Raw genomic sequence first — 14318 nt, forward strand, 5'->3', positions numbered from 1 at the left:
AACTGTTGCAGGAACCCCCCCCCGCCATTGTATAAATGAATCCAACATGGCCAATCTACGTTCACCGTGTGACCAATTAGCCGACAGAACCAAATATCACAGGACCTAAATGTTTAAGGAACACCCCGGCAATCTTGCCTTGGGTTTCAAACCTTGCCTTGGGTCTTAATCTTGCAGCTCGAAAAACCATCGAAATAATAGCTAGTGCGCGTAGCCGACCGTCCAGAAAACTCTACAGAACAGAACACGCTCTATAGCTTGGGTTCATAAGGCAACCTTAAAGCATAAACCGACTCAATCCAAAATGCCCAATTTGTTTATTTACCCAAGCAAGCTTCGTGGTTTCGGCTATATAGTACGTAGGCCCATGTAAACCCGAACAACCTACGCAAAGTCAGAGTTGTTGCTATCGGCTAGCCCTCTATGCTGTTTATTAAAGACCTTAATTGTTCTGCAAAACCTCTACAATACAACGCGCAACGGATGTATACGGATCTATTGCACCTTCATAAGATCTATTGCAAATATCACGCTAACCTCCTTTTGGGGTCATTTTATTATCATGTTTGTTGACTTAATGCACAATCTGCTTACAGTAATACCTCTCAGACAAATTGCCGTAATTTTTTATAGTTATCTCAATAAGACACGCGGTAACAAATACCTCATGACTTGACAAATTAAAGTCAACTTTACAACTTGAAAGAGACTATTCAATATCACGCGCTGCTCATTGAACAGCCGTTCTGGTTCTCTTGTCTAGGCAACTCACGTCACAAAACTCAAATTCCTGTTCAACACGTGAATTGAGCAAAAGTGAAAATAAACTGATGTACAATAAATATTCTCTAAATCAAAACCATTTTAAACCAAACAAACATTTAAAATTTGAAATAATACAAGGAATAATTGAACGATAAATATAACAGCATCTACAAATTATGAAATCAATTCGGATTTGCAAAAATTCTGGGATCTACTGATTCTCTCTTTAATGAAAGACATCGCCTTCACCAAACTAATCCCAAAATTGGTTCATTTTTAATATCAGCCCTGGGAACACTTTTTATTTACGTAAGTTTAACTTCAGTTTAAGCCATATAGAGCTATTGTTTGAAATTATTTAAGTAATTTGATACTAAGGTTAAAAAATTAATGGATACTTGCATAATTTGTATTTATTTTTCTGATTAAGTACTTTAATTTGCTTGAGAGAATAAGTATATTGTCAAAAGATCCCACAATTCCATTTTCCTCCCACGATAACATTGATGATATGAAGTGTAAATATATCCCTTTCATGAGTTAAGCCTCAATCCAATTGATTCAATTCATTTCGCTTCCCACGATCGAAAGTAGCCTAAATAAGGAAAGTGTTCCCAACAACCCCTCACGTCTTTTCAGGCACCATCAGCTAAGCTGAACAGGCAAACTGAACGTTTGGTCCTTGCAGAGAGTTTCCAATCCCTGTAACAGAATAGTATCTGAAAGTTTCCTAATCAAATTATTGCACACTATTCATTCTAGTTAACAGTTACGCAAAACTGTACTGAAAAGTGTCTTTAAAAACTGAGTGGCATACAAAAATTTTCCTTTGTTATCGGAGCATTTTCGAAAAAAGTTGCTCTTTAATTATCCACCAAAACCTTTTAAGCGATGCAGCTGCAAAAATAAGTGCACATAAAAATAGCCAAAATTAATCTTGTTTTTTTTTCTTTTTTGGTAAATAGGGCTCTTGAAGATTATAGCAAAATAATCATGAAGATTTCATTCAGAAAATAACAGACAGATTTATCGTTTTAAAAGACAATAATTTAAAATAAATACTGACAATTACTAAGCTATCAGTATTTCCGCTACTCATCAGTGAACAGGAAGCTTTTCTCAAAACCAAGAAAAGATTTGTTTAGGTCCAAGATACTAGTGGAGCCAAAAACGTGCAAAAACAAAATCGAACAGGAATAAGTAGAAAAGATACCCTTTATTTGAAAACTAATTTTTGCTTATGATTGTGTATAACAGTTCTCTGGAACTTTAACCACAAAGCTGTCAGTCCGCTGAATGGCTTTGTGTGGTGCACGGCAACTGCAACTAATTTTTGAATAAGCGGAGAGCAATATAGCCATCGAAATTGCTGGAAGATAGCCGTGGACCCCCTTGACACACATCGGGATTGAAACAGAAAAATAAAAATATAGCAGTAAAAATCCTGACATAAAATACAAAGAATTGAATATAAACTTAGAACAACTTGACGTGATCAGCAGATTAATTGAACAATGCCAGCCAAAAAGCCAATTAATCACAAAATTGAGAAACTAAAAAAAGCAATCTACACAAAAAATAAGCATTGGTAAAACTCTTGAAAATTTTACTCTGAAGGCCAAATTTGATCCATTCAAATATACGCAACCTACACAAGCCTCGGCCTCGAAAGAGGTTCATTGGCCAATAAAGATAGAAAAAATCGAGAAACAAGACAAAGTTTATTAATTTTGCAGTATTAAAAATTCCAAAACCAATTTTTGTCACTATAATCCGTCCAGTAACTTATCTGCAAAACCTCACAAAGTTTCATTGACCCGTAAAGATTGATCAACTCAGAAAATGACAAAAAATTGAAAACAATTGCAAATTTTAACGAAATGTTTCAATTCGTATGCTAATGTCTTCAGAACCATTTCATTTCCAGAGGCTAACCAGTATCCCAATTCCAATCCTTAAAAAAGTTTCACTCGCTCAAAGATCAACAAATTAGAACATAACAATATGTGTGGGTTTTAATGAGGGGATTCTAAAGATATTGATAAATTGATATGTAGACCCACTCATTATCAACTGCTTGCTCCAATTTTTCATAGCTCGGGCAATAAAGATGCCGGCACACTTGAAAGCACAAAAACACGACAAATGGTGAGAAAATATCCGCGACAACTTAGTAGACACGTAGTCGCAAAATACCAGCGAAAGTTCAAAACTCAATAAAAGAGATAGAAAGAGCGCATAAAACACTTTAAGAGCAAGGCAAGTCACGTGTGACCACAAAAATCACGAGAGAAGCAAAACACTTGCTCCAATATGTGTGGAAAATGACTAGTTCCCTGCTCGTCTATCAATACGACAGCCATTGAAAAAGAATATGATTATTTAACCAGGACCCATCCCCCCGTTACAGAGCACGTCCCAGTACATAGTAAATAGTTTTGTAAAGATATGGCCAGTGCGTCCGGGGAAGGGGGTACCTACTCAGTTGCGGGGGGGGGGTGGATCTTTTGTACAATCTAGTTTAAAATGGCTGGATCTTTTGCACAAATGCAAAAGATCCTGCCATTTAAGCTATGCCCGCTGGTGTTTTGAGCAAATGAGTAGAACACAAGGGACTATATTGAGCAAAACCGTCAAACAAAGCTAAATTGTTTACAGTAGAAAGGTTGCCGTGATTCGAAGTGTTAAATTGAATGAAAACAACACCATCATAATTTCTAGTTGGCAATCTCTTCTATGTAGTGGAAAAACGTTTGCTTTAGCCAATTCTTTAGGAAAAAATCACCAAATGAATTGGGTCAGAAGAATTGCTCTCGTACGACGAGCGGGAGCTCTAATCAATTGTAGCATGCTTCAGTCGGGGGGGGGGGGGGGGGGGGAGGGGAACCTAAATGGAAATGGACTAGAAGTTCAATAGTGGGCTTCAAATAACCACATTAGAGGTTAATATATACCACAATTAAGATTTGAAGTGAAAAATGGCACCAGTTTTGGCGCACTTCTCATTTGACTTCGAGTATTAAATTGCCACCAATTGAGTTCAGATGCTTGAAATATTGATTGAGAGAAAATTTTAGATCACACAAAACGCAAAAATTCAAGGGCTTAATAGTCACTCGAAAAGTCAAAACCGTCAATCAAAAACTTTGCATAAAAAGACACACACGTTTACCATATTTGCGGCTCTACGAGAGCAATTACAAAGAATTTAATTAGAACATTATTTATTAGTTCAACTTATAAAGCAGTTTGTCGAGAATTTCTTAAACACTACCTAAATTTATTGCATTAGAAGGCCATTTTGCCATTTTTATTTCTTGCTCAAGCAGATGTCCCCGATTTCTAAACTGCTGAAGTAGTTTCGTGTTTTCTTTTTCTCTTTTCCATTATAAGTGTGCCTCGCTTGCTTCGTAAATTCGTTGAACCTTTATTAAACCAAACGTGAATTTTGGATTTGTTCTTTAATTTATAAAATAAAATTAATGCCAACTTCTTTTGAAAGCAATTAAGAACAGGTGAACTTGTTTTGGAGCTACAAAAAGGAGTACGTGGGAATATAAGGGCACTAGTGTTTACTTGATTTTTGGATAGTTAGAATCTCAATTCATAAGGTTCAGAGAAAAGAAAATATCAACTGAAGGAACTTACTTCGCCAGCGTAGGATACTAATGGCGACACCTCACATTGCAAAGCGCCAGCTTCAGCTAGGGAATCCAAATCACTGAAAAAAGCAGCGAAATGCATGAATCGAACGACGATTTAGCAGATGAGAAAGTTGTCAATTGAAAAGAAAGTAAAGAGAAACCAGCACCAGACCTTATTAGTGATTTTGAGGATTTGGCCTCCGGGCAACCATCACCGTTGCTGAAATCAATTAGAAAGCAGTCAAGCCATGCACTGTATTAACGTCACTAACTTATCAAAGAAGGTTAGCTAGCAGATAATCTACGTTGACAACTGTTTTTCACAATAAATTGATGTCACATTATTAGCTCCAATTATATTTGTCAAACAACCACAGTATAGAAATCAGGATTTAATTCAAAACAAGAGCAACGTAGCATAACAGTTTTAGACAATCTATGAGATATCAACTCTGTCGCCTTAAACAATTGTGTGTTACTGTCAGATTTTGCTGTTACCGTAGGCTAGATAATAGTTCAATTTTCGCAATTTTATTTAAAATTTTGCCAATTTCTTCTCCGACAACAGGTTCCGGGACAAAAGCGTTCTGCAAAGTTAAAGTCTGTGGTAGCTGAGTGGTAGTATTAACAACCGAATTTATGAAAGTTTATAGACGCAATATCTTCCTTTTCTATATTTGTCAACCAACCAAAAGCTAGAAGATTTTTAAGTTGTAAACAAAACAAGGCGGCTCGGTAATGTGCAATGGCACATAAGGTTCCGACCCCGCCCATCCACAATTTTGGCATAATTGTCTACCAAATGAGGAACAGATAGAAAAACCCAAAAATTATTTTTTGCGAATCCCAAAAAAGCTCAAGTCTTTTTCAAAAAATTCTGTATGAACGATAAGATAACCTCCAAAACAAATAACTCAGTGGAGTAAAAATTGATGCATTAGATTGCTGTAATATGTCAATATTAAGAAAGCGAGTCAAAACGAACAGCAAAATCAAACAACAACAACAACAAACATTAATTACATCAAAAAAATTTATGTCCCTCTTAAAAACTAAATTTAATAACAAAGTCAACATACCGTCAGATAAACCTGAAACTAAACAAAAATAACTTATAAATCACCAGAAAACATATGCGACCAGTCCATAAAAAGGTTTGGTAACAATTATACAAAAAAGAACAAAAACAGAAAAGTAAAAAAAATTAACTTATTTTTTTGAAACAATTAACTTCAAAGTAATAAATACCATTAGGAATAAATTAATATTACCACAAATTTGCGATTACCACTGCTTCTATAGAAGGGCATTAGGACCCGACCTTATTCATTTTTTAGAGCGGCTAAAAAGAACAACAAAGAACAAACAAAATTTCAATTGAAACTTGCCAGAAAACGCTGTCAAAACCGTCAAGCCAAATTTTGGCACTCAAAATATATTTGATTGCGCCTTCTTCAAACAGCTATAATGTAGTACGTGGCCATTCATTAGTAAGACTAGGTAACAAGTAGACAAAAAAGCGAAGTGCTAAAGTATGTAATACTTTTAATTTTTTTTTCGAAACAAAATTACATTCAATGTCATGAAAGGCATTAATTACAAAAAGAGCTATTTAAATATCGTCGTTTTTTCATGAAAAGGAAACCCTCGAGACCTGTAATTATCCAGAATATTTCTTGCATCTACAAAAAGAACGTCAAATATGACAAAAATCAATGTAATTTAATTTTTTTTTGTGAAAAAGCGGTGTCGAAGCCAGTAAGGTCATAACAAAATCTTTAAAAAAAAGATTTTGGGACAACAATCCCTTTTATTCCCTTGACACCCATAATGTCATATTTGACCTGTAATCAATTAACGAGATTAGGTAACAAAAAGAAACATAAAAAGAACAAAATTGCGAGGTTAAAAAAGTTTTTTTTTAATTTTGGAAAACGATGGGTTTGAAAGTCATAAAAGCCATCAGCTATCTGCTAATATCAGAATATAGGTTTTTCTATTCTTCCATGAAAAGCCAATGAAAGCTATCACTATACAGGAAATTTCATACGACCGAAACGACAAAGTATAAATGACAGTTAAGACAAAATTAAAAAATTCAATTGATTTCTTCAAGAAAGAGGCGTCGAGGCCATTAAAACGATAATTTATATCTTTCAGGATTTTAATATGCTCAATTGTGCTTTAATTTGAATGCTAATAAGGTGATATGAGAACTGTCAATAATGTGATAATGTGACAAAATTAGAAAACGTGAAAAACTGGCAAATATCAAAACAAACAAAAATCTAAAATCTTGTAGTATGAAAGCCAGAAAACAATAATTTCAGGCTTAAAACTGCAACCGAGAATAAATGTTAACTCTGTAGAAAGAAGAAGCAGTCTTTTTTTGCTGACACTAAGCTGGAAGTTGAACAAATTACGAAAAAAATAGAGGAAAAGTTAATTAAGCCATTATTTATTGAAAAGTCAATTATTTTTAAAAAAGAAACGACCATAAACTTTCAATTAAAAAACTAAATGCATTAGCCTGGAGCTGTTTAGCAAGCGAATTGGTTGGAACTATCACTCCTGAGCTTTGATTTGATATGTTCTGTTCTTTATTATTAAAAAAAAGTCTTTTTTTTTTTAAAAAAGACCGACTGACTACAACCCGATTTTTTTTAGATTGTAACAGTCCAAGAATGGCCCAAAACTACCCCTGTTAATACTTATTGTCCATTAAGAACAATTGATTTTTCGAATGTTGTAGATATAGATAATTTCTGAGTTGAAACTCAAAATAAATTTTGCATTTTTGATAATCAACGAGTAAAGTTAGCAAAAAACGGCAAAGTTTTAACTACAAGGCACTCTCTGCGGACTCTGAAGTAGAAATAGCCCCCCTCTGAGTCTACAAAGATTGTATGAGTGTCATTTGGGGGTGTACTGTAGGTAAATTTAATCAAAGTGGACTAAAGTAGCTTATTTCGTGCTGTTGTTGATGAAAAAGGCTAAATTTTGAAATGTTTATCCAGATTTTTTGACCAAAAAATTAAATCAAAACAATCAAAAATGCTTGTTCGTCTTCAAAAATAAAATCAACGACACTATTCTTAAAAATTATAACAAATTTTAGCAAAATTGACGAAAATTTAGGCAAAAATTCCGGAAAATGTGAATAAAAACAACGTGAATTCACTCTTCTTTTCTCAGAAGTTTAAGCCTCGATAACTCCCTGTAGAAAACGAAAATTAAAAAAAATCTTTTTAATTCCATATTCTACGCTGGACGAGCTTTCTAATGATACCAGTCTCAACTCTCTACGATGAATATATCGAGCGGCGAAAATTCACGGAACAAAAAAAAAACCCAGTTGAGTATATAGTTCCTCCCCCCTCAAGAGGGTCGGAACAAAAAGTGGGATTGGTTAAGCAAAACTGTGGGATGGGTCAAGTTATACTCTTAAAAAGTTGGGGGAGGCGGTGCAGAATAAATGTTCTTCAATTACATGCTGTTCTGTCAGCTGTGGTTATATTCCTCAACCGAGCACAGGAAAGAAAGCAAATTAGGCTTGAACGAAACTGAAATTAATAGCAGAATGAAGTAAACTGAAACCAAGAAGGCAACAAAAGAAATTGCGCATCATGAAGCTTCCGAACCTCACGGGCCCCGTTGGAGATGAAGTGGTAATAGCTCCGCCATTTTGGATCACCCATTTTGAGTGGAGAGTGTAAATCGCATCCCTGGAGGTATCTGGACACTCTGTTCCTGCAGCGTTGGCATTCTTAAGGGGTGCAAATTCGTCTTCTCGATTGACCTCGAGCATTGCAAACTTCCTGCAAAGATAATTGTTTCATTATAAAATAACTATACTAAAGCAATGTATATCTTCGTTGGATCCGGCTTAGCATCAAAATTAGCTCTTCAATTCAACTAAGCAATTAATGTTCCCAAATCATGAAACAAAATAGCGGAATATTTCCACCACGCGTCGTGGACAACGGCTCAGCTTAAGTGTAGTACCCTTAATCACAAGGGTAATTAAGAACACGGGTAGCTATATATTATATTCGAGTGAAAATCAAATTGCACGAATTTGCATGCCTAGAATGTTGTCAAGTAGAGTGTAATCAATATTTTAAGCATCTCACAAAAAATAAGATGCGTTCTCAAATAAAAATTTATGATGGGTTATCAAATAAAAATATATTGAGAAAACCAAGAAGGCAATTTTAAACAAATTGAAGAAATCACTTCTCAAAGTTCATCTCGAAGGAAATGAACAGCCGTTAACTGTGCTATTACTGTCGACAAAGAAATAGCAAAACAACAGACAGTCACAAGATGTTTTCTTTGATCAGTCAAAATTTCTTCAATTTTCCGGTTTAAAGTCTTAAATTTCCGGACATAAGAAAAAACATAACCGACTAATAAGTATAAGTCTCCAAAACAGTTTCTGTGAATCGCATAATTGGAGACTAGTAAGCTGAAACACTCTAAGAACATTTAATGCCCGCTGGGCGCTACTGTTTATCTCGTTTTTGAGGACGGAAAGTGAAATGGGTCAGAAAAAAAATCGGCCAAGCCAAAAATCGCATAAAAAAGACCAACATGACTAATATAATTGCTACAAACTTCGTTTGAGAGAAATTATTAATGTCTGCAACCTCGGTGATCATAAATCATTATTTTTTAAAGTAATTAAAGGCAAAGAGACAAAACTAAATTAGTCTAGTGAGAACATTACATCACCGCATCGAACACACACGAAAACAGGAAGCAAATATTATGAAAGGTAAAGAGAAAAATATCAACCATGCTTAGTCTAGAAAGCGAAAGGCTCTATGAGCCCTTAATACCCTCAGTGCCTCACCTGTGTATCCTGTTTCTGAGGTTGAAATGTCAGAAGGGTCAGACAAAAAATCGATCAAGCAAAAAAAAATCGCATTAAAAAGACCAACAGGACTAATATAATTGCTTCAATTTTCGCTCTAGAGCAATTTATAAACAAAAATCAAAGTCAAATAGCCCCATGTGAACAAGAACCACTAGCGAGAAAGTAAAATTTTGTTCAAACGCCGTCTCTCACTCCACTTTAAAATTAGACGGACAAAATTCAGGATGAAAAACCACTCGCTTTTTCGCGCCAGTTCCTGTTTCGGCGCGACCAAAATCACTACTCTTAATTGACTTCAAAATAAGTGAAAATCTGAAAAAAGACAGCCCCCAATACCATTCAAATTCGTTTAATTGTATCAATAATAGCCTGGCTATCGCTTCGTGACTCTTAAAAAAGAGCACTTGATAATAGCCGTTTGAGTAGCTGACGTCGGTTATTAATTCCATCAACTTATAGTTGGGATAATTAAAAACACTTCTTAAACCAATACCCAGATACTAACTTGGCATATGGAAACACGTCAAAGACAAACTTCTCTCGCTTGATTCCCGTGTTGCTAGAGGGATTTTCAACTAGTTTCCCAGATAATACATCTATGTACGGAATCTTCTTGCGTGCTTCGTGATAAAGCAACAAAGAGGCTTCGTCCCTAGAACAACAGGAAGAAAGAATAATAGTTGCAGTCCTTCATAATACGGAAAACCCTACAATGCAAAAGAGCTCCATTAAAACCAGCAAGGAAGTAAAATTAATTGATTATTGACTATTTCTAAATTTTTCAGTAATAGATCATTTCGAACTCATTCGTTCGACCTCGGTAGCATATGAGCATCTAAAATTTTAATACTAATTATCAAGTCATTGTCTTTAAATTTTCCGTACACAAGAGAAAGAAACGGGTTTGATTATTATTTCATAGGTGATTTTTTGTTGCTATCATCATTATTCCAAAATCAGTCCAAAATGCTAATAAATTTGACTGTCTTCGGCATTCTTTGACTGAGCTCAAACAACTGCCCATGGCATTTAATACGGAAGTTTTGAAGGGGATATTTGCTTCGCTGCTAGTCTCTAGCTCGTATTGAGGTAACCGACCTGAAAAGCACTCACTTGCACATGGTCTTGGCAAACTGGAATGACAAGTAATGATTGACAATGTTTGATGCGCCGTAGAGTAATTTGCCACTCTCTGGATCTCTCATTTCAGAAACCTCTTTTGGGATCTCGCTGTACTCCACAACCTGCAAATGACACAAACACGTTTTAGTTTCCCAGGAGAACATTCAGAATCCCACCTGCAAATTATTTGTTTCCGAATCTAACACGAGAGGGCAACAACAAAAATATTCAGTAATTGGGTCCTTCCAATTATATTATGTTTACCATGATTAAGGATGGGGGTGGGGGACATAATTGGAAAGACCCCAATAACTGACAAATATATACACAATATATGAATGAAGCAAGAAACGCAAAATAAATTGGCAATCATTGATTTATTACTCGCCACGCCAAGCTTCTGAAAATGGTAACTTTGTCAAAAAAAATACTAGCTAAAACAGAAAAACCAGCTAAACATGGGATAATTGAAGGTGACTGAAGATTATATTATAAGGAAATGTATGTATTACCTTGTACTGTTGGTCGACCTTGCACACTACACCAACTTTCTCGTGAGGATCCTTCTTCAGTAGCACCTAAATTACAAAACTTTAATAACGAAAGGCGGCGGACATGGAGGGTCGGTTGCAGCTTCACTATTATAGGACTTAAGAGCCTCAAATGATGATAGAGCTAATAATAGTTCACTACAGATATAAATTAAAAACAAAAACCGGTGAAGGAAACTTGGATGTTTAAGAAAAAAACTAACTACGTTATATCTTAGTCTAGTGTCAGAAAACTACTCCTCAAAGCATTCTTGTTATCAAAAACACAAAATTAAAATTATTTGTTTTCCAAAAATTAGCAAATGAACTTGTGCCAACTATGTGTCTCGCAGAAGTACAGACAAAAGGGGCATTTAATCATATTTAAAATAGAAAAACAAATTTTTAGAGAATTGGAAATATAACCTGAATATTTTGTGTCGTAATGCCCGAAGGGCAATGCCATCATGCCAAAACCTTGCTAGTGCTAGCTAATTGTATCAGAGAAGCAAATTAAATCGGCAAAGCTTTAAACAACCAGCGAGCAACAGTTACCGAGAGGAAAAACCGAGAGGCGATACATACATAGCAAAAACACGAGCTATTTATTGTTTGCGTGAAACATACGCATAGCGTAATGATCTCCTCCGGTAATTGCAAAACTTCAGTGCATCATTATATTCTAAATGTCCTTTGAGCATATAGTATGTGTGTATGAGATGCAAATGAAAAACTAGACATGAGGATATCAGAAAAGATGCAAATTCTGATTAAGACAAGTTTCAGAGAACAACCGACGAACGCCGGACGAATTGTTCTCAAAAGACTGGCGGGGAGCAATTAGGGTAGTTGCCTGACGGATAAGTGATGGTGGTAAAAGGTGTGTTTGCGCGTGTGTTGACAAAAAATTCGGTGCCACGTACACTTCTGTAACAGGCCAGCAAGTCTGTAACAGAGATGAATCGCAACCTAAGGCCCTCAAATAAGAATTCCTCTATCAAAGAAAAAGAGGAAGCAAATAATTGCTAGATAAACAATCTCAAATTAGGGCACAGTAAAAAGTCAGTCAAGAATTACGAAAAAACAACATAACTGCTAATTAAAGAAAACTAGCAAAAGTCATTTCATACTTTCTTCTGTTATTTAGAACAACTGAAACTTCTAACAATTTTGGGTCGACTCATACACATTTTATGTGACTGACTTCCCGACGAAGAATGCTATAGAGAATGCAAACTATAGGCAATTAAATCGTCCGTTCTTTGGTATCAGCGTGTTGAATACAAAGGTTTCTGACTGAAAAAGCAAGGCAGCAGGAACATAAAACTTGCCATAAAAGAAATTTTGATTGCGTATAAGAGACAAGCAGAGGCAGGCCAAAACAAAATGTCAAAAAAATTGGTTCTTATTGTTAATTTCTTCAGAACCAACATTCAAGCTCATAATGACCACTTCAAGTCACCTTCAAGCTCACAATGACCACTTGAAAATCGAAAAACACCAAAACCAAAAAACATTTAAAAAAGCAAAAACAATCGTTGCTAATTTCTCCAATGTTTCCATTTTCTCTAACTCGCAGTTAAGCAGAAACGCGGTTGCACATAAAATACATAAAAAGAAGCGAAATGACCAAACTTTAAAATAATACCAAAAACTAATAAAACTTGATAAAGTCCATAGTAACTACAAAAAATACCTTTCAAACTCGAATTGAGACCTTTCGATGAACTCAGGAAAATATGCACCTGAGCAATACTAAAGGCAGCTAAGGCACACTAAGTAAACGTAATGACTTCTGCGCTTCAACTGATTATCCGTTTTGAAAGAAAAAGGAGTGGTCACATCTAATAGAAAAGACATAATAGCCGTTGAGTGCCTATTATTACTAGAAACCGTCCCAAATTGTTAGATTATAAAAGTCATACTAGCCATTTGAGTAGATTAAGCTCTTCTTAAATTCCTTTATAAATTTTAACACAACAGACTGCCTTTCAACAAAGCTAAGTCATAAATGATAGAAAATGAACACCAAGATCAAACAAGACCGACTGATGTTGGAAAATTACTCTCCAAAAACGGAGGAGGTAATCACATTTCAACCACAATAAAAATTGGCAGCTATAACAAAACAATACGGTCACTAAGCAAAAAAAAATGAAAGCGCTCAGACCAAAAACTATTAAAACTTGATAGAATGCACCTACGGTTGAAAAAAACCAAGAACTCCAATCAATGAGATAGAAATCACGGAGCAACAAGCACTGTCTTGAGCTTTTAAAAATATTCCGACGTTGTGAACAACACAGCACGCAGTAAAACCAATCAGTATCAAAAATAAAACCTATAGGCTAATAAAGACGTCACTCAACTTAGTTTCATTGCTCCAAAAACTTTTAATTTACAAATATGCATGATGTTCCTATGCATTGAAATTCTAGTACTGCCATCAAAACTAGCCACACTGAATATTATATTAACAATCCATTAAACTTTCCAATGACGCTGGCTATTGCGTCAACTGTCCAATAATAAGTGTTAATAATCAGCTGAAGTAACGGTCATTATCAATTAACAGTTTTGTTCGCAGGACAAATACAACCGCTGACAAATGTAATCGTAAAATTATGTAGCAAATTGACTGTTTTTGAATAGCGTTTTCAGTACCATTCCTATTTATGTTTTTGTTAGAATTTATGAGTCGACGGAAGCTATAATTTCAATTGCTGTAAATAACAGAAAATAGTTGGTAGATTGCGAGAAATCAGCCGCAATAGCTTGGTAGATCTGCAGTCTACGAATTTAGAAAACAAATTTGACGCCATTTAGAAAATAATCAGATCCAGAAAAAGTGAAAATCGATGGCAAAATGCCGCATGTGAACTAAAAAAACAACTAGCGAGATAGCAAATTTTTGTTCAGCCACCTCTCTCGCTCCACTTGAAAATTAGAGCGGAAAAATTTCACGCCACAAAACTACTCGCTTTTCCTTTTTCGACATGACCAAAATTATCACTTCAATTTGACTTCAAATCTCATGAAAAAGTGTGAACAGCTCTTAAAAAAGACAGCGTCCCAATACAATTCAAATTCTTTGAACTGTAAAACAAAATAAGGCAAATAAGACCGAATAAATTTGTTAATTGTGCTGATTGATAAAAAATTGAAAGAAACCAAATTTGGAACTGTTATAAAGTGTGCGTGAAAAAAATCTTAACCTTATAAAGCTACGATTTTAGCGTTTACTTTTGTTAACGAGTGTATAACAACACATGCAAAAAAATACGATTACGTCAATTTTGAGCAGATTAAACTAATGCCTTCGACACTCCTTATTAATAGATTAACCCAGCCTTCAGCCTCGTTTCAATTAATTAATAA

The 14318-nt window shown here is 35.1% G+C and overlaps 2 protein-coding genes across 5 annotated transcripts in view; both read right to left on the reverse strand.

Annotated features, from left to right (window-relative positions):
- The window catches only part of LOC142336027 (sperm-associated antigen 1-like), a 286466-nt gene that overhangs the window by 182318 nt on the left and 89830 nt on the right, over nt 1-14318 (reverse strand). The gene's annotated exons all lie outside the window — the stretch shown is intronic.
- LOC142336029 (UDP-N-acetylhexosamine pyrophosphorylase-like) overlaps nt 1203-14318 on the reverse strand; it is a 102940-nt gene continuing 89824 nt past the window's right edge. For 3 of the 4 annotated variants that reach the window (XM_075384508.1, XM_075384506.1, XM_075384507.1), the window contains 7 exons: nt 10923-10988; nt 10402-10532; nt 9794-9940; nt 8051-8227; nt 4582-4629; nt 4414-4486; nt 1203-1467 (listed from right to left, as the gene is read on the reverse strand). In XM_075384508.1, the coding sequence (XP_075240623.1) occupies nt 1411-1467; nt 4414-4486; nt 4582-4629; nt 8051-8227; nt 9794-9940; nt 10402-10532; nt 10923-10988 (699 nt within the window). In that variant the 3' untranslated portion in view covers nt 1203-1410. The remainder of the gene's footprint in view (nt 1468-4413; nt 4487-4581; nt 4630-8050; nt 8228-9793; nt 9941-10401; nt 10533-10922; nt 10989-14318) is intronic. The other variant, XM_075384509.1, reaches the window with a different exon arrangement.

This window comes from Convolutriloba macropyga, chromosome 3, assembly GCF_964194025.1.
Source record: "Convolutriloba macropyga chromosome 3, txConMacr16.3, whole genome shotgun sequence".
Classification (NCBI taxonomy): domain Eukaryota; kingdom Metazoa; phylum Xenacoelomorpha; order Acoela; family Convolutidae; genus Convolutriloba; species Convolutriloba macropyga.